This window comes from Carassius auratus, unplaced genomic scaffold (assembly GCF_003368295.1).
Source record: "Carassius auratus strain Wakin unplaced genomic scaffold, ASM336829v1 scaf_tig00030410, whole genome shotgun sequence".
Classification (NCBI taxonomy): Eukaryota; Metazoa; Chordata; class Actinopteri; order Cypriniformes; family Cyprinidae; genus Carassius; species Carassius auratus.
The window spans coordinates 147,501-169,150 of NW_020525848.1; the positions used below are offsets into that span (position 1 = coordinate 147,501).

General features: G+C 38.8%; 2 protein-coding genes across 3 annotated transcripts in view; both read left to right on the top strand.

The window, feature by feature from the left end:
- The window catches only part of LOC113080176 (MYCBP-associated protein-like), a 12,454-nt gene extending 9,259 nt beyond the window's left edge, over positions 1–3,195 (top strand). The window contains exons 14-19 of the mRNA XM_026252415.1: positions 189–296; positions 1,742–1,869; positions 1,934–2,034; positions 2,115–2,212; positions 2,598–2,711; positions 3,107–3,195. Of these exons, the coding sequence (XP_026108200.1) occupies positions 189–296; positions 1,742–1,869; positions 1,934–2,034; positions 2,115–2,212; positions 2,598–2,711; positions 3,107–3,187 (630 nt within the window). The 3' untranslated portion in view covers positions 3,188–3,195. The remainder of the gene's footprint in view (positions 1–188; positions 297–1,741; positions 1,870–1,933; positions 2,035–2,114; positions 2,213–2,597; positions 2,712–3,106) is intronic.
- A 3,284-nt stretch (positions 3,196–6,479) lies between these two features.
- Positions 6,480–20,533, top strand: LOC113080174 (UDP-GlcNAc:betaGal beta-1,3-N-acetylglucosaminyltransferase-like protein 1). 2 transcript variants are annotated; one of them, XM_026252412.1, is made up of 12 exons: positions 6,480–6,727; positions 7,212–7,328; positions 7,441–7,540; positions 8,036–8,100; positions 9,279–9,344; positions 9,829–9,924; positions 14,833–14,928; positions 15,001–15,125; positions 16,532–16,667; positions 18,917–18,985; positions 19,396–19,470; positions 20,041–20,533. In XM_026252412.1, the coding sequence occupies exons 1-12, from the start codon at positions 6,614–6,616 to the stop codon at positions 20,119–20,121; spliced, it is 1,140 nt and encodes a 379-aa protein (XP_026108197.1). In that variant the 5' UTR covers positions 6,480–6,613; the 3' UTR covers positions 20,122–20,533. The 2 variants fall into 2 exon arrangements, with proteins under 2 accessions (XP_026108197.1, XP_026108198.1); XM_026252413.1 differs by lacking the exon at positions 6,480–6,727 and adding an exon at positions 8,503–8,549.
- Positions 20,534–21,650: the final 1,117 nt, after the last annotated feature.

Sequence of the window (21,650 nt, forward strand, 5' to 3'; positions counted from 1 at the left end):
AAGCAGATAATTGCTGGAGTCGTGTAATTTAGGGCAGAACGTGACTGAGGCTCAGAGTACAGCTCAGCGTGTTCCCGCCGGAGAACAGCCTCGTTGAACCTGGAACTGACAGACCATCCGGACTAAATGAATGCTATGAAACATGTTGTTCTGACAGTTTACAGTTGGCTGTGGTTGTTGTTGTGCAGCTGCAGTACCGGCGCGAGGCTGTGGAGGCGCTGCGGGGCCTGTGGGAGCAGGTCAGGGGGTCAGGAGACGCTCAGCCCTGGGATCTGTCTCTGAACACACTCGGACAGGTACCGCAGCAGTGCCCCGTTCACATACACTCACTGCATCTGCCTTCAGAGCGATACCAGCTCTCCCCAGAACCTAAAGGAGACAAATGAAAGTGACAAAAAAAGTAAAAAAAAAATTAAATATTGATTACTTTCCATTACATTTAAGGACATTTTCCTAATAATTTCTTTAAATGCAAAAAATTACATTCTCATTGCTGTAATGTCACAAAGTGATATTATTTTAGTTATTAAAATTAACCTTAACCAATTAACCTAAAAAAAACATAAGAAACAAAATGAAAACAAAAATAATAAAGCGTACACTTTTCATTTAGCCTGAAATAACTGTACTAACTCAAGCTAATAAATAAAAATTAATAAAAAACTCTGTAGCCATATTTTTTTTTTTTTTATAGTGCACGATCCAAACTTAATTTTTTATAATTCATTAATGAAAACATTTTGTAACATGATATTGATGTACCATGGACATGGTAATACAATGTCTGATTTTAAAATGGGTTTCAAAGGATGAATTTTGAGATTTTAAGTTTTCAGTTGATATATAATTTCTGATGATTTCTAAAATGTGATAGAGAAAAAGGCAACGAAGAAGTCTTTTTTTAACAAAGGTCAGAACTCCTGTTATAAATGTAGATTTTTGAGGGTGCACTCTTGTCATAAATTCATCTATTACTTTTCCTACATAATCTTTAATTTGGGGACTCTTAGACCTTTCCAACGATATATAGTTTGTCAAGATTAGATTAGATTCAATTGTAATATAGTGAAGTAAATGTAGGCACCCAGTATACGGGACGGGGTGACAGTCAAAGGGTTTTAAAATTGACCTTTCAGCATTTAATATTATTTATATATATATATATATATATATATATATATTCTACCCTTCTATTTTTGGTTTTGTGCTGGTAATCATATTGGGATATTTTGCATGCTAATGATAGGAATCTATGCCATGATGTGATTGGTTATTGAATTGTGTGGCATAGCAAAAAGAGAAAATCCTCAGCAGTGGTGTTGATTAATGGACTGGCACATGGTTTGTCTGAAACAGGGGTAGACAGGTTCAGTCCTAAAGAGTCAAACTCTGAAAGTCCCTCACCTGTCTGTAGCTGAAAACACTGATGAGCTTGTTCAGGTGTTTGATTTGGGCTCTCTAACACCCAACTTACCTACCCCTGGTCTAAAATCATGTTAAAAACACCACATACAAATTAACAACATAAAAAATATTTAATAAAATCTTTATTTTTACTACATGGGGACTTTATTTGACGTCAGACTGAAATAAAGCCAATGAAAAAAAGAATTATCCGTCAGTCACTGCATGAAACAGAGCAGCGTGAACATTGTGCTAAACATCCCTCACTCAGGTTTGGAGCGTGGTGACTCGTGAGGGACAGTGAACGATGTTAAAGTGTGTGTGTTTTGCTCTCTAGCTGCTGTTGTCTGTTACTGAGAGCCACGGCGAGAGCAGAGAGACGAGTCTGAGCCGCTTTAACTCTCTGATCCTGGAGCTGCAGCAGCCGCAGATACACAGCACACCTGTGCCAGCGCGAGACCTCGGGTGAGACACACACACACACACACACCGCGTGATGAACATGGTGATGACCTCTGTCTGTGTACAGTGTGCAGTTATGGAGGGAGCTGCTGGACGGTCTGGTCTGTGAGTCTGTGAGACTGAGACACTCGCTGGGCCTTCAGGAGAACAACAGCTGGACAGACACCTGTGAGGACCACACACACACACACACACACACACACACTCGTGAAAGACTACGCTCTGACATTAACCGTGCTGATCCGCAGCTGAGCAGGACGAGGAGCGGAGAGGAGGAGTCCAGCTGATGAAGGACGAGAGGAGACGCATGAGTGTGAGAGAGCTGGAGGAGACCCGAGCAGTGCAGGTGAACCACTCAGAAGACCTCAGCTACTGCACAACAACCTCAAGAACATCTTCTCAAACCCCTTTAACTGTGTGACATCACCCAGAACACCCCAGTACACATCCAGCGTGTGGTGTGTGCGGCTCCTGTGGTGCTCACTCACTAGTGCACATCTCTCACTGACGCACACTCTGCTAACCGCTCTCAGCGCAGGACAGATTAACCCTTTCACACCCGCTAACAGTGTGAACCTCTCGCTCTCTCTCTCGCTATCTCTCTCCGATCTGTCTCTCTATTTCACACACACACACACACACAGTGGCAGTATAAACTCTCAGACTGACTCTTTTAATACTCTCTCTCTCTCTCTCTCTCTCTGTGTGTGTGTGTGTGTGTGTGTGTGTAGGAAGCTGGGAGCACGAGGAAACATGTGCGAGAGGAGAAGAACACAGACCCTAGCTTCACTACTGATCACACACACACACTTCAGGACAGATACAGAGCGCTGCTGCACACTCAGGTATGTGCGCATTATAGTCAAAATACAGTGAAAACTGTTTTCTATGTAGATATGTTTTAACATTTTATTAATTTCTGTGATGAAAGCTGAAATTTAGGCATTGTTACAATCATTCAATTTTACTGTTTTGCTGCTAAAGAAACATTTATCATTATTTTCATTGCTGAGAATGAATTTATTCCGGATTCCTTGATGAATAGAAAGTTCAAATGAACAGCATTTACTTGACATATTAATATAACTATAATATAAGTGTATGTGATAGTTGTGTGACATAGCAGGTGATTGTGACATGATACACTTACGACACATTCAAACCCTCACACACTCTGTGGTGTCTGATCACCCTGTAATGTTTGACATTATGTGTGTGTGTGTGTGTGTGTGTGTTTCAGGTGTACGTGCTGATGGAGAGGATGGTGGATTCTCTGTGTGATTTACTCGATGACACTCAACACACTCCTCAGACCGTGTAATAGACACAGTTCTTCCGTCGGTCTTCATTTACTGTCTGAAAAGTCATTTTTCCTGTCAAGAAGAACCTTTGGTGTGTTTCTCGATGTGTTTGCATGTAAGTTTTAAACTACTCTGTCTTAAACAACTGAAAGATGATTCACTTTATGATTCATGAGAAAATCTATAAGCTTGTCAGTTTTTATTAATGACCATTCAAAGGTATCATATATTTCTGCTGTAATAAACATTTAAACTGGAAATACTTACAGTATTTTATGAAAACTGCAGCATCATACTGTACATGCAAAAATAAAGTAATTTAAATAAAGAGTTATTTATTTATTTAGTAATACAGCGTAGCATACCAATCCTTAATGCTGGGACGGTCAGAGAGCTCTCGGATTTCATCAGAAATATCTTAATTTGTGTTCTGAAGAGGAACGAAGGTCTTACAGTTTGGAGTGACTTGAGAATGAGTAATTAATGACAGAAGTATCATTTTTGGGTGAACTATACTGAGACGTGTATATAATTCTTCCTTTAAGTATAACATAATTAAATAGTTCCTAAAACATCTGTTTTTAATATTAAGTCTCACTTACATTATCAATGTAGTTTATGAGTAATTAATGTAATTGTGCAATGTACAGGGTAGAAGTGTGAGAAACCCATCTCGGTCCAATTAGTTTGATAAACTTCTGCTCTGTTGAGAAACTCCGGCAGTGATGCGGTTAAAACACCAGTCTCTCTCTCTCTCTCTCTCTCTCTCTCTCTCCTCACCGCATGTGAGTGTGTGTAGATGGCTCATCTCACCCACTGCCGCATCAGCGCGATTATTCTCACACACTTCAGGTGCAGGACTGTCGGGTCTCCCCGGGTGGTCTGTCTCCTTGGATTCCTTCTTTAAAGGGGTCATGTGATGCGATTGCAATTTTTCCTTTCTCTTTGGAGTGTTACAAGCTCTTGGTTCATAAGAAAGATCCCTAAAGTTGCAAAGACTAAAGACTTGAGACTCAAGCAAAGGCTTGAAGCAGTGGTGAATCTCAGCCTGAGTCTGAATCAGTGCAGCTCGTCCACAGCAGCCGTCTGTCTGACCAGCAGGACTCTGTGCTGGATCTTCTGTCTTATCTGTCCTGCTTTCCTCGTTCAGAGCAGACTTTAGCAGTTGCTCGCCTCTCCATTAAAGCATGATTTACATCGAGCTATTTCTGCTACCGCTTAAACATACAGTTATATACGTGTGTTTCACAAAACAACATAAACACCTTGAAAAATGTGGACTTCATCAAAGTTTCAATCAATTATTTGTTTATTTGTTTGTTCATTTAAGCTATATCTGATATTAGAAACACACAAAAACAAACTTCATGTCTAAAATGGCTTTTTTATTTTAATCATTATTAGGGGTAAGAGTAGCCTGTTTTATAAGAAACTACCATTTCAGTCTTTCTGTTTAAAATCTGCATGTTTACTTCAGTGTGTTAGCCTAGTTGCAACTATTTATGAAATGTATCAATCTCAGGTTTCCCATTCCCCCCAGTTTAACTTTAGTAGGTGTGCCAGGTAATTGTTATTTATTTATTTATTTTGTACTTTTGTTTTGCCATATAAAGAGCACTTAAACAGATCGGTTTGACTGAGTCAAGCTGTAATTAGAGAACATCTGTTTTGTTCACTAATAAGTGTTCAGTAGTGTTTGTGTGTTATTCTTACCTTGCTCTACTCTGCTCGGGTGCTGTGACAGGTGTCTGACTGGCTCTACCTGTCCGCTGACATCACATGTGAAGGGCCCCGGGACACACCTTCACTGTCCCTACTGTGTTTAAATATGCTAATAAGAATCCTTTACAGCTATAAAGTGTAACATCAGAGAAGCTGCAAACTCCATGTGCAAAGGTCTTCAATGCTGAAATGATTCTTAAGACTTTATTTATTAAATAATGCCTCTAAAAAGAGTTTTATACATTTTAAGTAATTAATATTTACATAAACAACAAATATTTTTTTTATTCGTTGTCTTGAGCTATCTTTAATAATTATTATTTTTTTATACAATACTATATAATTTATAGATTTTTTTACATAAGTGATTTGTATTTATTAACTCGTTGTTCAATATTCATTTATATTTCTTAATTATATGGTCGTATTTTAATGAGTTTTTCAGTAATTTATTTTAATTTAGATAATGTCTTAAATATTTTTTATTTATTTTAATAGTTTAGATTTTATCTATGTGTTATTCGTTGTTTGTAAAAGAATAAATATCGTTACGTGTGACGTTGCCTCCTCCTCCGTCCAATCAAAGCTGTGCCCGTTGAGTGACAGCCGTTTGGTCGAAACAAATACATGTCCGCGTTTTCCCTCGTCCAATCATCTCTTAGCTCCCGCCCTCACGCGGAAGTGATGTGTGCGCCTGCTAGTGATGGGATTTATGGCTCTTTGAGGGGATCCGTTCCTTTCAAAGAGCCGTTCAAAAGAACGGCTCTTTTGGCTCTTTTTGAATATTTAGTCAGTTTTAAGAAGCCAGCTTGGGGGCATCTCAGTTTATCCTGGAAATAATCACTGGGAGGAATGATGAGGTGAGATTTGTAGTCAAATAATTAAAACTCAGATATGACACACCAATACTTATGTTATTCATACAATACCTACTCACAAATAAACATCAAAAACAAAGCTGGCTGCAATTAATTTCTGTGCAAAACAGCTTTTACTACAAACACTTCCACACAAGAACATTGTTATCACATCACACAAGAACATTTTGATAGAAAACAAAAAAATATTTAAAGTAGATAAAATTAGAATAAATAAAATGGAAATGTCTACATACTACATACTATTACTACTGTAAACTTTGCAAATAGGACATCAGCCCCTTCAAGTCAATGAACAATAAGTGGGCTGCAATGAATGTCTGTGCAAAACAGCTTTTAGTGAAACATTTCTATACAAGAACAGTATCACAAAAGAACATTTTAATGTTTTTAAAAGAACAAGTTTTAAATGAACACAAAATTCAATGTAAATAAATACATAGCAGTTCCTTACTTTATGGCTTTTTCTGCCTCTCTTTTTTTGTCCTTGGGCAAATTTAATATCATCACGCTGGGTGCGCCCCTCCCCCTATAACTGTTCTGTCTCGCGGAGGAGCTTATTTGAGTGCATCTGTGTGAAACACGCATAGGGAAAATGAATGACAGAAAGAACGGCTCCCCTCCAGCGCGACTCGGCTCCCATCGTTCATGTTTATGAGCCGTTCAAAAGAATCGGTTCGTTCGCGAACGTCACAACTCTAGCGCCTGCGCACATCTGCACACGTGCGCGGAAACACAGGCGAACTCGGTTCATATTTAACGCTTCGAGAGCGCAGTGAGCTCCGGTTTAACATCGTCTATATGAACAGAAGCTCTGGAGCACCGCTGCACGTGTGTGTGTGAGAGATGAGCGACACGCGCGGCTCCAGCGGAGACTCCGAGCCCGAGTCAAAGCGCCTCTGCACCGCGAGCACGTCTCACGAGCGCTCTGGACCGACAGATGGCGTCAGCGTCGCGGTGGTGAGTTCATACATATGATACTGAGAATACAAATAACTGTGATATTGTGTCGCTTTCGTGATATTTTAGTGGAAAATGTCCACACTTGTAGTTAAAGATGGTAATACATGATTTAGCATTATGGTAAATCTATTATATTCTCTTGTATTCTATTCTGTGCTCTGTTCGTTCTGTTCTAACGTTACCCCAGTGAACTCTATTCTCTTCCATTATGTTGTGCTAATATTCTTTTATGTTGTACTGTATTTTGGTGTACTCTATTCTATTATATTCTGTTCTGTTACACCCTTGTTATGTTCTATTCCAAAGCACTCTATTCTGTTTTTGTTTTCTCTTGTGCTGATATTTTCTTCATCCTACTCCGTTCTATTTTACTCCATCGTGCTCTATTCTGTTGTCTTAGCTGTTCATTTTCTGTTGTGTTCTATTCTATTCTAATCCTCTTCTGTAGTCCTCTGTTCTAATGTGTTGTGTTGTTGTTCAGTCGGTGATCATGCCGGTGTTTAATGCGTCTGATTGGCTGGACGAGTGTCTGCAGGCCGTACTGGAGCAGGATTTCACCGACCCAATGGAGCTGTCTGTGTACGACGACGGCAGTACGGTAAACACACACACACACACACACACACACTACACGGTCTGGTTATGACACAGTCTCATATGTGTGTGTGTGTGTGTGTGTGTGTGTGTGTGTGTGTGTGTGTGTGTGTCAGGATAACTCTCGAGAGCTGCTGGAGAGATGGAGGCAGAGGTTCGAGGACAGAGGTCGACCCATGCTGATCTCAGGCCACAGCTCATCCAGCCCACGCGGAGGTGTGTGTGTGTGTGTTCTGTCTTCACATTCACCTGGTTATCATGACACACATGTGTGGAGCTCATGCGATGTTAAACAGACACACACACTTGGTCCGTGTGCTTCAGGAATCAAAAGACGTTTCTTATCAGTGTTTAACTCCTGTTGGGAACTCAAAGCCTCTCCGTGTTCAGCATACCGAGCTTTCAGCATCACACACACACACACACACACACACACACACACAGGAATCTGTGAGAGAGAGCGCTGGACTAACTCAACTAATGTAGCAGATCTAACACAGAAACAGACGATGAGTGTGACAGCAGAGTGTGTTGATGTTGACAGAGGTGTGTGTGTGTGTTTGTGTTAAAATAGTTATTGACCAAAACTATTGAACTATTTAGTTACGCTATTGTAAGATAGAGATGCAATAGTAGTATTTGTTTTAGATTAATCAAGAAACGAATGAATTATCAAATTTATGTATAATTTATTTTACATTTTTTTTATAGTTGGATTTGCAAAAAACCAAGCGGTGCTTCAGAGCTCCGGACGATTCCTCTGCTTTCAGGATGCGGTGAGTGTGTGTGTGCGTGTGTGTGAGTGTCTGTGTGTGCATGTCTGTGTGTGTGTGAGTGTGTGTATGTGTGGCATCTACCACCTGAGAGTAAATACGCTCCTGATGACGGTGTGTGTTTGAGAGCTGTCAGAGGAGCTCAGTGAATGAAGGTAAAACATCTTCATGTGTGTGTGTGTGTGTGTAAATCTATTCCACCTTCTTGTTGGGTCACGATGGCATCTGTTGTGTTTCATGTCGACAGAGAGCCAGTGAGTCTCTGTGAAACTCAGTACAGAAACACATGCTTCTGATCGAGTGTGTTGAGTGTGTGTCCCCTGCGGTGCGTGTGAAATTCATGAGAAATTGACACATACTGGGGGACTTCCATTGACTGTTGTTTTGTGCTGTGTTTGCTGGCAGCGGCGTCCATGATGATGATGATGATAAAGCTGAAGATCTACGCTTGTGTGAGTGATTTAGTGTTGTGCTGCTCAGCGTGATGTTGTGTAATCAGATCTGATCCGCTGGAGCCCATCACGTCCAGCTCTGTCTCTCACAGCAGAAGAAGACGTTCAGTCGAGTGTTCAAGCTGCTCATTTACACACAACCATCGACTCCATCAAGAGTCCCAGTCTGTTTCTCACTCAAAACGTTATAGGAGTTCATGGTGTTTTTGGAGATTGGATGGAATCTCTCAGTAATGGAGAAGGTCCAGATGATTTCTTCTTCTCTCTGCTGTTGTGTGTGTGTCTGGTTGTGATCCTGACACACACTGCTACAGACGTCGCTCCATTAGTTCTGTTGTCTTTACTGTGCGTCACTGGCGTTACGGCTGCTGTCTGAGGAATGAGGGCCAGTTATTTCGGAAGGATTTTTCCGTGCGCTGGTTTCCAGAGGCCAAAACCAGCTCTCCTTGAGGTTCAGAGGAACGCCAGGAATCCTGCTCTCCTCCAGAGCCGCCAGCACTTAAACACACAGAGTCCTCAGGAGACAACCTAACACTGCTTTATATAAACCTCCTCCTGATGATCCGCCGGTGGAGATCGTGAGATATAGTGTCACATATGAACTGATCTTGCTTTAAAAATCACTCAATATTTGAAAATAAGACACTGCAGTCATGTTGTCCTTGTAGATATTTGTGTTGTTGATTTAAAGTAATCTTGTGATGATGATGATGATGATGTGTGTTTCAGGATGACATCATGAGGCCTCAGCGGGTTCGACTGCAATATGAAGCTGCTTCAGTGAATCCGACCGCAGTGAGTGATGACACGCTGTTTAAAGAAATCAGTACTTTCATTCATCAGTGATGCTTTAAACTGATCAGAAGTGGCAGTGGAGACATGTCTAATGTTACAGAAGTGTATTTTCATCAGCAGCATCAGCAGGAGGGACAGCCGTTATCTCTACTGTGTTGTTTGAGGGCTGGGTTTGTTGCTTTGACCTCTGACCCCGGGTCTCAGCGGACAGACTGAAGAGCTGCGGTGCTGCACAAACAGAGCAGGACTGATCACATGACAGGAAATGAGGCGGAGTAGTGAAAGTGTGTGTGTTTAGGGTGTAACCTGAGTTTGTGTTGTGATCTGCCCTGTCTTTACTCTTCACACACACATTTACAAATGTAGAAACCATGTGTAACTTCATCAACGTCTTCACTGTTAGTTTAGATCACTTTAATGCGTCATTGATTAATAAAAGTATTTGCCACTAATGTCCTGCGTGTGTGTGCGTTTGTTTTGTCAGATCGTGGGGTGTAAAGTGTGTCGAGTTCCCGAAGGCTCCACTGAACGTCACACCCGGTGGATCAACTCTCTGAGTCCAGAGCAGCTCCTCACACAGGTCTCACACTCAAATCAACATTCATCTTAATGCATGCTATTGATCTTATTGTGAACGATGCATCAGTACAAGTTTGATTTTCTTAAAAAAAAAAAATTTGAACTGTTAATGTCTAATCGTATACCATAAAGAACTTTTCTCTAATCATTTAGTCTGCTTAAACTCCGCCCCTTTTTTATTATCCAATCTAAGATCCCATTTAGACCCACCCACATCTCAACACCCAATCAACACCTGCCTTGTTTTTATTTTAATGTTAGTGTGTTTTATTAATTGCTTTTGGTCTTTTTTTTATTAGTTTTTATATTTTATTCAGTTTTAATTAATTCAGAATTATTTTATTTCCCTTCGTTGCCAGGACAGGACATTTCTAATTTTTGTTTAGTTTTTTGAAGTTTAGTTTTCCACTTAAAAATTAAATTTTATTTTGTGTCAACTTTATTCACAAACTTTTTAAAGTTTTGGCTTTAGTTACCAGTAAATGATATCAATGCTGGTTTTGGAAATGAATTGTATCATGAAAAGAGATTTAAAAACATTTATGAAAGTAATTTTGTTTCTTCTGAAAATTGTGCGCTTTATTTAGGAAGTGAAGGAAATGGATCTGAAGTGTGTCTCTTTCATGACAGTGTGTTTGATCTCTGTAATCAGGATGTGTGTGTGTGTGTGTGTGTGTGAGGAAAGGCGAGGCGTGTTGTGTTTAGAGGGTCGCGTGCCTCGCGGTCAGCGGGTCGCCACAGAAACAGGATGTGTAGCTGAAGACAGATATTTCCACGGAAACAGTGCGTGAGTGTAGAGCATCACACACGCTGGCGGGAAACGGATCCCGAGGGTCGTGAGGTCAGAACGCTGTGTGGAACCTTCCCAAATCATCCCCAAAACACTCCAATTACCATCAAACAGACAGAGAGTATAAATGCTGTTTTACATGCAACATCAAATTCTAATAACACCCTAGCAACCATTTAGAACACTGCAGCAGTGCCCCAGCAACCCCCTAGCAACCATTTAGAATACTGTAGCATTGCCTAGCAACTGCCTAGCAAGCAATTAGAACACTGCCCAGCAACATTTAGAATATTGTAGCACTGCTTGGCAATCGCCTAGCAACCATTTAGAACACCCTAACTGTGTTCACAGCAGACATGACTTGGGAGGGGCTTCTGTCAGCTGAGTTCACACAGCATTGTGATTTCAACCACCATTTATTCAGATAATTTTTGAAATCTTACTGTTATTGTGTCATGAAATGTAGTTTTAAAAGTATTTCAGGTGACAATGTAGTTGTTTAAAACTCCAATCTGCTGTTTATTTATAAAGACAGGGCCTATTTAAAAATTCGCTGATTTCAGCTCCACGCGATCAGCGGAGGCTCAGAGCTCACGTATCCGCCGAGAGCGGTCTCGACTCGGCTTGTGTTTCTGAAATTTGCCACTGGCTCTGATGTCTCTTTAGTGGTTAAACATAAAGTTTAATTTGTTTTGGGTAAATCTAACCGGTGATCGTTGGTCTGCATTTAATTAATCTATTTCTTTCCAGCAAGATCCTTTTTTATTTCTGTTTTGTAAAAGTATGAAGAAGTATCATACAGCTCTGGGTATGCACATACAGCGATGATGATTTTGGTGATTTTACCCTCCGCTCGCTACGTCGTAATCACGTCACTACTAGAGCAGACTTCTGATTGGTTAACGCGGCGCAAAATTATGCCAAAGTTCAGATTTTTCAACTCGCACGTCAAAATGCACAAAATACTCAATTTGCGCCATGTCATTCGTACTGCAGGATGTCTGTTCGCGTCTTTGCATTGACTTCACCTGTAAATCACGCTTAACGCATCATTCGCATCTGGTGTGAACGCACCATAACAATGCTCTATCCTGGAGACTATTGTAACCAACTAATAATACTCTGATCACCTTAGCACCTGTATAGCAGCACACTAGCAACCAATTACAGCATCCTAGCAATGCCATAAGGACTGCCCCCAGCACTTTAGCAACTACCTAGCAGTACCATAGCAACCCACTTGGAATTGCATAGAAAGGCCAACTAACCTGGCATACATCTCTAGAAATATCACAGCAGCTGCCCAGAAAACCCTAGCAATGCTGTAGGGAATACTAACAGCACCAGAGCAACCACTGTGAAAAACACTAACTTTATAACCCCTTAGCAACACTCTAACAACCACCACACATAACCAGAACATTGTGATGTCACTCTGCTGTGCCCTAGCAACTGCATAGCAACCACTCAAAACATCCTAGCAACACCTCAGGGAGTGCACGCAGCAACAAGCAGCCATCCTGAAAACCAGAGTAATTACAGCACACTCGTAACACCCTAGCAACCTGGTGCACACCGTGACAGCTTGGTTTAGATGTTGCATTAAAATCAGTTCTGAATGATGGTTTTCTGCTGTGAGTTTCTCCTCCACATGTTCTTGTTCACTGAGAAGGGAGTCGTGTTTCTCTTGGGTGTGTTTGCACATTCCAGACGGGGTTATGCAGTGAAACACACACACACACACACACACACACACACACACACAGTGTCTCCAGCGGGTAACATCTCCGCTACGACACACTCGCACCAGCTCAGTGTCACGGACAGACACACACACACACACACACACACACACACACACTGCCTCTCCAGTCTGGAACTGGTTTGTTTGGAGCTGTACATGCGACATCTGAGCGGTGAATAAATGGAAACCTGTAGCACGTGTGTGATACTGAGTCTGATTACAGTACAACAAAAAGATCTATTGACATATTTTACCCCAAATTCACTTCATAACATCAGTCGAGTGTTTGAAATAATGTATTTTTTGTGACCAGACATGGTTTCATATCACAGAATGAGGCCGAAATCACAGTTTCAAGCATTCTGTATGATGATAAAGGCTATATCAACTATCATTCCATTATAAATATAGTTTATTCGTATAAAAATACCCAAGATGGTTTGAATTACACAGATGAAGTATATGTTGTTATAACTGTGTGTTTACAGTCTTCATGTTTTATCAGTTCAAGCGGTTCTATCTTCTTTTTATTCTGCTTCATTGAGAGCTGGTTTCACTTAAACAAGGGCGTATCAGTCCTGAAATATCAATATAGCAATACTGATGTGAATACTCAAACAAATACAGATGCTAAGGTGTGTTTTATTTACCAGTGTTTTTGTTTATTTAACAAAAAAAAAAAATGTATGCGTACAATATGCATTAAATTGGATGAATAACCAACGATAGTGAATAATTGTGTAGGATCGAACTATTTTCCTGCTCATCTGAACACACACAAATGTTTAAGACCGAACCAGTCCATCACAGAGCGTTCACTCACTCCTGACAGTGCATTCAGTCTGTGGGGAACGGCAGCACAAAACAATGCTTATCAGGACACAGGGAAAAAACGTGTATGTTTGAGTTATACCAAGATAAACTGAAATCGTAGCCTATAGTTTGTGCAAATACACTCATTTATATTGAATGTTAAAAGTTCATATAGTTCATGTTTTATTCTCTAATGTTGGTATAAGTCATAGACTGTCAGAACAAAAAAACGGTCTTTCACTGGCAGTCCCTGATGAAAATCAGTCATGTTTTTACTAAAGTATCCATAGTTCAACTGTAGTATTTGTAGATGTTCATGGTTACCACTACAGCAATCATACGTTAACCATGTGTAAACAAAAATATAACCTAGTATGTTGAAATTGACGTATTGAATGTTGAAATGCATTAATGTAATAAGTTAATAAATGTCATCATTTAAAAGTTCAGTTGAGAAGTAACAGTATTGTCGATACTGGCCTTCAAAAGTATCGGTATCGTATTGAAAACAAAACAAGTGGAATGACCCATATTAGGGGTTTGGAACATCATCAGTTCGGTTTCTCTGTTATGAAACAGACACTACATTGCTTTTGTGCTTTTTTGGTAAAAATAGGCAAGATGATACTACTCACTAAATAATCAGGGTTTTTTTGGTCTCTCAGTGGATGCATATAAGTTATCGTAATTTATATCATTATCACAATAAATAGCAGAAAATCTCAGGAGGTGTTTTTGAGTCCACATCGCCCACCTCAGTGCACTCCAATCCCAGTGCAGTGTTTAGTTTATTTGCCCTGAAGCTAATCACTGATTTCATCCATTTTGTCAGCATTGAAATATTCCTGTCTTTCCTCCCTCCACTCCACTCAATCTTTCATTCGCTCTGTGTGTGTGTGTGTGTGTGTGTGTGTGTGTGTGTGTGTGTGTGTGTGTGTGTGTTAAATGTCCTGAGCGTCTAGCTCTCCCTGATCATTAACTCTCGGTCTGAACACACGCGGCCAAAGTAAACTCATTAGACCAGTGTGTGTGTGTGTGTGATTTAGAGAGTGTAGGGAACATGTTAATGGTTTTATCTGCCAGACGCAGGACTGGTTTGTACAGACTGCAAGCTGAAATCCTGCAAAACAATCACAGACAGTCAGAACAGAACATTTGTGATATTTGATACATCTTTTGGAACAAATTAGCTCTGCTGTGGGCGGAGCTAATTTAACAACACATCTGTGAGAAATGGACACCAAACATCCCATTTATATATAAAATATTTTTATGTGAATATCTGTTAAAATTTATTTTTGTGATGTGCAGCTGTATTTTCAGCGTCACATGATCTTCAGAAATCAGGAAATATGATGATTTGCTGTTCAAGAAAAATTGCTGGTTATTATCAGTGCTGAAAACAGTGGAAACTGTGATGCATGTTATTTTTCAGGATTCACAGATGAATGTTAAGTTCAGAAGAGCTGCATTTATTTTTAAAATGGAAATCTTTTGTAGCATTCTAGATGTCTTAACTGTCACTCCTCATCACTGCAGTGCTTCTTTCTGTCCTGCGTCAGGTGTACACGTCTCACGGGCCGACGGTCATCATGCCCACCTGGTTCTGTTCCCGTGACTGGTTTGAGGAAGTGGGTCTGTTTGACGAGGGAGGGAAGGTGAGGCTCTTGTGATGCTCAACAGATGTGAAGCTCTGGATCAGTCCTTCATCTGAGCTGATTCTCCATCAGGGCGTTCCTGAGGACCTGCTCTTCTTCTACCAGAGTCTTCGTCGAGGAGGTCATGTGATCCGAGTGGACGAGTGTCTGCTGGTGTATCGCTATCATGAACACGCAGCCACTCACTCAGTGCTGGAGTGAGTCTGATACACTCACCACTGCAGCACAACACAGTCTGTCAGTCACAGTGACATCTACAGATACAGCTGTCAGTCCAGAGATGTCCAGTTTATCAGTGTGTTTTTATGTGCTTTCTCATGAGTCTTAATTATTAGGATTAATCTTAATTAACATACTAAAAGCATTTAAAGTTCATAACTAAAAATAATTAATTTAAATAACTACAAATTAATGAATACATAACATTATTAATATAAATTACTTGAGATACTGAAGGGACCTAAAATACTGAAATAAATAAATTGAATAATGTTTAGTATTATGTTTAATTAGTTAACACACTAAAGATACTTAAAAAAGCTAAATATTATCTAATAATTAATTACAACAAATGAATAAATACAGTTATGTATTGTTATACTGAAGGTACTCAAATAAATAAAAAATAATGAATAAATAGCATTATTATTATTATTATTATTATTTTAAATACTGAAAGGACATCAAATACTAAAATAAATACAAAAATAAATATTTAGTGTTATTTATTTTTAATTATTAATTAAAAAAGCTTATATATATATATATATATATATATATATATATATATATATATATATATATATATATGATATAATTACAGCAAATGAATAAATGCATTGGTTATTTATTATTTTAAATATGTATTGTTTTGTTATTTAATTGTATTTATATTGTATTGTTATTTAAAATTCTGAAGGTACTCAAAAAAAATAATTAAAAATTAATGAATAAATAACTGTTATTATTTATTATAAATTATTTTAAATTCACCTAAGGGACCCAAAAATACTATAATACAAATAAACAAATAATAAATAAATAATATTTTGTGTTATTTGTTATTAGTTAACACACTGAAGAGACTTAAAAAATAAACAAATAGCTAAATATAATCAAACAATTAATATAATATAATAATTACAATTATGAATAAGTCAAGTTATGTATTGTTTATGTATAGACTGAAAGGACTTTTAAAATATAAAATTATTATAATTAAACTTAAAAAAATAATTTATTGAATAATTAAAATGTATTTCCATCATTGAAAAATGATTTTCCAGACATGCAGTAAAAGAACATGTGTTTTATAATCCTGCATGACACATTCAGCTTGAATGTTGTTTTTGGTACAGTTTATCAGTGGAAAAAATATTCAAGGATCCGTATATTCTCACGGGTCACTTCATCTGTGTGTGTGTGTGTGTGTGTGTGTGTGTGATCGGTCTCAGGCATCCTCTGACTCAGGGATTCCGCTCATTTTCTCTCCGTGGGTCCAGCGGTCCACAGCTGTCTGTCAGTCTCGCTCTGTGTGTGTGTGTGTGTGTGTGTGTGTGTGAGAGAGAGGCTTCATTAACCGTCTCCTGTCCTCTGCTTTCAGAGAGACCATCTGGAGTCTCCGTGTCCACTTCCTGCAGGAGCGAGTGCTCAGCCAATGGGCATCCTTCACCGTGTGGAATGCTGGGAAACAGGGACGCAGACTCTACCGCAGCTTGAGTCCCACCAATCAGAAGAAGGTACGGACCGCTGGACACTTCCTCGTGTTTATAATATCAGAATACACTCTAAAATACTGAAATCAGTAAAAATCATTCAAATGAATGAAAACACTTATTATTAATTAGTTAAAAAAATATATAAATTTGTTAATAATATAAATATTATTATATTTCAATTTTTATTTGTATAGTGCTTTTTACAATACAAATCGTTACAAAGCAATTTACAGAAAATTATGTTTCTACAATATTTAGTAGTAGCTTATGGTGGTGACTGTCAGTTTGTGCACGTTTGACAGGATTTTTAGAAAAAATGAATACAAGACGCAGTCAACCAGATGATGAACATTATTAACAGCAATTATTATATGATGCAGTCACACTTTTATTTTATTTTATTTGTTAGTTCTGTTTGTTGATTCAGGGTTAGCATCATCTGAGTTCCTCTGAGGGTCAGCATCATCTCTTCTCGGGTGTTCTGGATCCAGACTGGAGCTGGTGTAAATCCTAGTTACCACCGGATGTAAATCCCGTGGCGAAACATAGAAACAAAATAGAGACATCATTAGCATAGCTGCTTATCCAACAAAGTAACATTAGTTTAACCCAAGCTAATGAATAAAAATGCACATTTGATCAGATGCAACTACACTCGCAAATAAAAGATACATTATTCGAATGCTTGGCGAAAGAGATGCATTTTTAATCTAGATTTAAACAGAGAGAGTGTGTCTGAACCCCGAACATTATCAGAAAGGCTATTCCAGAGTTTGGGAGCCAGATGTGAGAAAGCTCTACCTCCTTTAGTGGACTTGGCTATCCTAGGAACTACCAAAAGTCCAGCGTTTTGTGACCTTAGGGTGCGTGATGGGTTGTAGCGTGGTAGAAGGCTAGTTAGGTACGCAGGAGCTAAACCATTTAGGGCCTTATAGGTAGGTAATGATAATTTGTAACTGATACGGAACTTAATAGGTAGCCAGTGCAGAGACTGTAAAATTGGGGTAATATGATCATATTTTCTTGACCTGGTAAGGACTCTAGCTGCTGCATTTTGGACTACCTGTAGCTTGTTTATTGACAAAGCAGGACAACCACCTAGAAGTGCATTACAATAGTCCAGTATAGAGGTCATGAATTCATGAACTAGCTTTTCTGCATCAGAAACAGATAACCGTTTCGTAGCAGTTTTTGTAACATGGGAAATATGATTTTCAAAAGACAAATTGCTGTCTAATATAACACCCAGATTTCTGACTGTAGATGAAGTAACAGTACATCCGTCTAGTTGCAGATTGTAATCTACAAGATTCTGTGTAGTGTTTTTTGGTCCAATAATTAATATCTCTGTCTTATCCAAATTTAATTGGAGAAAATTATTTGTCATCCAATCTTTTACATTTTTAACACACTCTGTTAGCTTAGATAATTGAGAAGTTTAATCTGGTCTCATTGAGATATATCAATCACCTTTATTTATAGATATATAGCTGAGTATCATCAGCATAACAGTGGAAGCTAATTCCGTATTTTCTAATAATATTACCAAGGGGCAACATGTATATTGAAAATAGAAGGGGACCTAGGACAGATCCTTGTGGCACTCCATATTTTACTGGTATTATAAAAGGGACTTGTAAGCACAAAAAAGATAACTGCTCAAAATATAACCATGAGATGTTTCCTTGTGTATATACAGTCATATTAGGAAATGCAAAATGGATTTTAAAATACAGAGTATATATATATATATATGTGTGTGTATGTGTATATATATATATATATATATATATATATATATATATATATATATATATATATATATATATATATATATATATACTGTATTTATTTTAAAATCCATTTTGCATATATATTATTGATAATAATAATGTTCTTATGAAACACTAAAAGAGCTTAGAAATACTAAAATTGAAAGCAATATATACAGTAATTCATTATTATTGATATTCACAATACTGAAGGGTCTTAAAAATTCTAAAATAAATAAATAATAATAGTTAAATTATAATTTACATTTGTGGTAATAATGTGGTAATTGTTGTTAATATTAATTATAAATAATTAAGGGAAAATCTAATTCTAGTAATCCCTTAGTAACGGCCCTTAGCAACCAGTCAGAACACCACGGCTCTGCAATAATGAATTAATCGTCAATAGTTAATTAATATTCAGTTAATGAATGTTTAATAATTCAGTGAATGAAGAGGTATTGTGCTCTTCTTCATGGTCTGTGTTGGTGATCGCAGGTGAAGGCGTTCTGTGACGTAGACGAGAACAAAATTCAGAAGGGCTTCTACACGTACGAGGAGTCGAAGGTGAGTGATTAAGATCATTACCATCTCTTCATGATCAGTCAGTCAGCTCGTCTAATGCAGAATTACACCGCATACATCTGCTTTAGTATAGTCATAACCACAGCTGGGAACAGTTTCATAGGATGCAGGTGGCGATCAGTTATGCAAATATAATGCTAGTAATGAATCAGTGTTACGCTCGGACACAGATCAGCCGTCAGCTGTGTGCAGAAGTACACGCAGAGACTAATTAACTTCCTGAGAGATCCATCATTAGACACATTAGTGTAGGAAAGCACACGCATCACCAGAGGAACAGTCACCTCCTGCAGAAGAGAGTTTATCTGAAGAGATGAACACACACTCACTGGAGAGAGATTATTAATAACCATCATTAAACCGTCTGATACTGTGTTTGATACGTCTCTCAGGAACGACCCAAACCCAGGATTCCTGTGCTGCACTTCACAAACGCATCGCCGCCGTTCATCGTGTGTGTGAAGCTGGTGAGACACACACACACACACACACACACATTTGTTTTTGTGAAAAGTGGGGACATCCCATAGGTGTAATGGTTTTTATAATGTAGAAACTGTATATTCTATCACCCTTCACCAACCCTACACCTAACCCTCACAGGAAACTTTGTGCATTTTTACTTTCTCAAAAAAACTCATTCTGTATGATTTATAAGTGTTTTGAAAAATGGGGACATGGGTTATGTCCTCATAAGTCACCCTCTCCTTGTAATACCTGTGTCATACCCATGTCATTATACACAGTTGTGTCCTGATATGATACAAAAACATGCCCACACACACACACACACACATCAGCACTGACCACAGCAGCACAGGTATACACACACACACACACACACTGACACACACACACTCAGGCTGTGGTCCAAATGACTGTGAGGCTTGTATCAATCACAATCATCCTCTGTGTTTCCCTGCTAATCAAACTGATATTATCACACACACAGCTGTTTCTCCACACAGACAGCACATTAACTGACACTTAGAGGTGTGTGTGTGTGTGTGTGTGTGTGTGTGTGTGTGTGTGTGCAGGACATGACCGAGGGAGTCCTGGAGGAGAACCTGCGCTCGCTGCAGCTGAAGGAGGGACTTCACTATTATCACTTCAGCTGAAGACTGAAGCCTGTGTCACTGTAGTTCTCCTTCGTTCCTGAGTGACGCTCAGAACAAACCCTTGTCCCACAGACAGACACATCCATCACACTGACCAGAGTGTGCTGCTGGCTGCTCTCAATCAGGTCCTCTTGCAGTCAGAGAGCGCTGGAGGGGTACAGCAGCTCAATCCGTGTTTAAGACATTTTTGAAGAGAAGTAGAGCGGCAGATTCTTCAGTTTACCCCAAACACACACCATAACCTGTTCATGATCCATAACCCGGCTGAGCCAGTATTTCTCATTAGATGAGGTTTTCATCAAATATATGCATTTTATTTATATTTTATTTCAGGATTTTAAATAGTTTTAATTAACACTGTTTTAGTATTATATTTTGTTTCAAATGCTTCTGAAATGTATTGTGTGATTTTAAAAACTGGTTTCTGTCATGTTTTGTGTGTGTGTGTGTGCGTGCGTTAGCAGCAAACTTGAATCATTCCTGACAAGTCTGGTTAGTTTTATCTCTCTTCCTCTCAACAGTCCTTCATTTCTGTGTGTGTGTGTGAGAGAGACGCTGGAATGTGTGTGTGCTGCGTTAAGACATTATCTGAGGTCAGTGGCCACGTTCCTGTGTGTGTGTGCGTGTGTGTGTGTGTGTCTGTGTCTGTCTGTCTGTGTGCTTTTGCATCTGTGTGTGTCTCAGGTGATGGAGCGTGTACGCGCGCATTTGCGTGTGTGTTTCTGTGTGTGTGTGTGTGTGTGTGTCAGGTCACAGTTCATGGCCTGTAAATATTTAGGATGGTGTGTAGGTGGAGGGTCAGAGCTCATCTGAAGGGTGACACACACACACACACCATCCCAAATAAACATGTCTGTAGATGGAGCTCTGGATCTCCTGACACAACACAACCATCTCAAACACACTTTTGCTTGTTAAAAATGTAACTATTGTCTTCCTTCATACCTTAAAAAAAATAATAAAATATATATATATATATATATATATATATATATATATATATATATATATATATATATATATATATATATATATATATATATTAGGTTGTTATTAATTAAATTAAATTACATTTATTTATTTAACTTAATTTAAAATTAATTTGCATTTGATTAGGAATACCATAGTAATATTTAATCATTAGTGAATGTGTATTTTATATCTGTTTGTATCTAGCTCGTGGAGTCGGTCTGAATCGGTCTTGTGCTCGTGTTACGGTGCTATATTCGGTGCTCGGTGTCCCGCGAGGCGCGTGCAGCCGTAATAACAGCGCGCGACTCAGCATCATCTGATAGCGGTGTTTATAGAGCCCAGAATAACCGCAGCCGCCTCGAGACACACGCCCTGCGAGACAGCCGTGCCATGAGCTGCGTGTGGAGCGATCACATACTCAATATATATATATATCGTTATTTCTGTGTTTCTCCGGTGTGGCATACAACACATCTCGCTATATCTCTGTACAGTTATAGACTGTTGTTTGGGACTGTTACAAATACACAGCGGTATGTACCATGGTAGATTTATTT

Coding starts and splice junctions, on each gene's coding strand:
- LOC113080174 (XM_026252412.1), top strand. CDS start 6,614: ATGAGCGACACGCGCGGCTCCAGCGGAGACTCCGAGCCCGAGTCAAAG. Junction 8,101..9,278: donor TCCTCTGCTTTCAGGATGCG/GTGAGTGTGTGT, acceptor TGTGTGTTTCAG/GATGACATCATGAGGCCTCA. Junction 9,925..14,832: donor CAGAGCAGCTCCTCACACAG/GTCTCACACTCA, acceptor GTCCTGCGTCAG/GTGTACACGTCTCACGGGCC.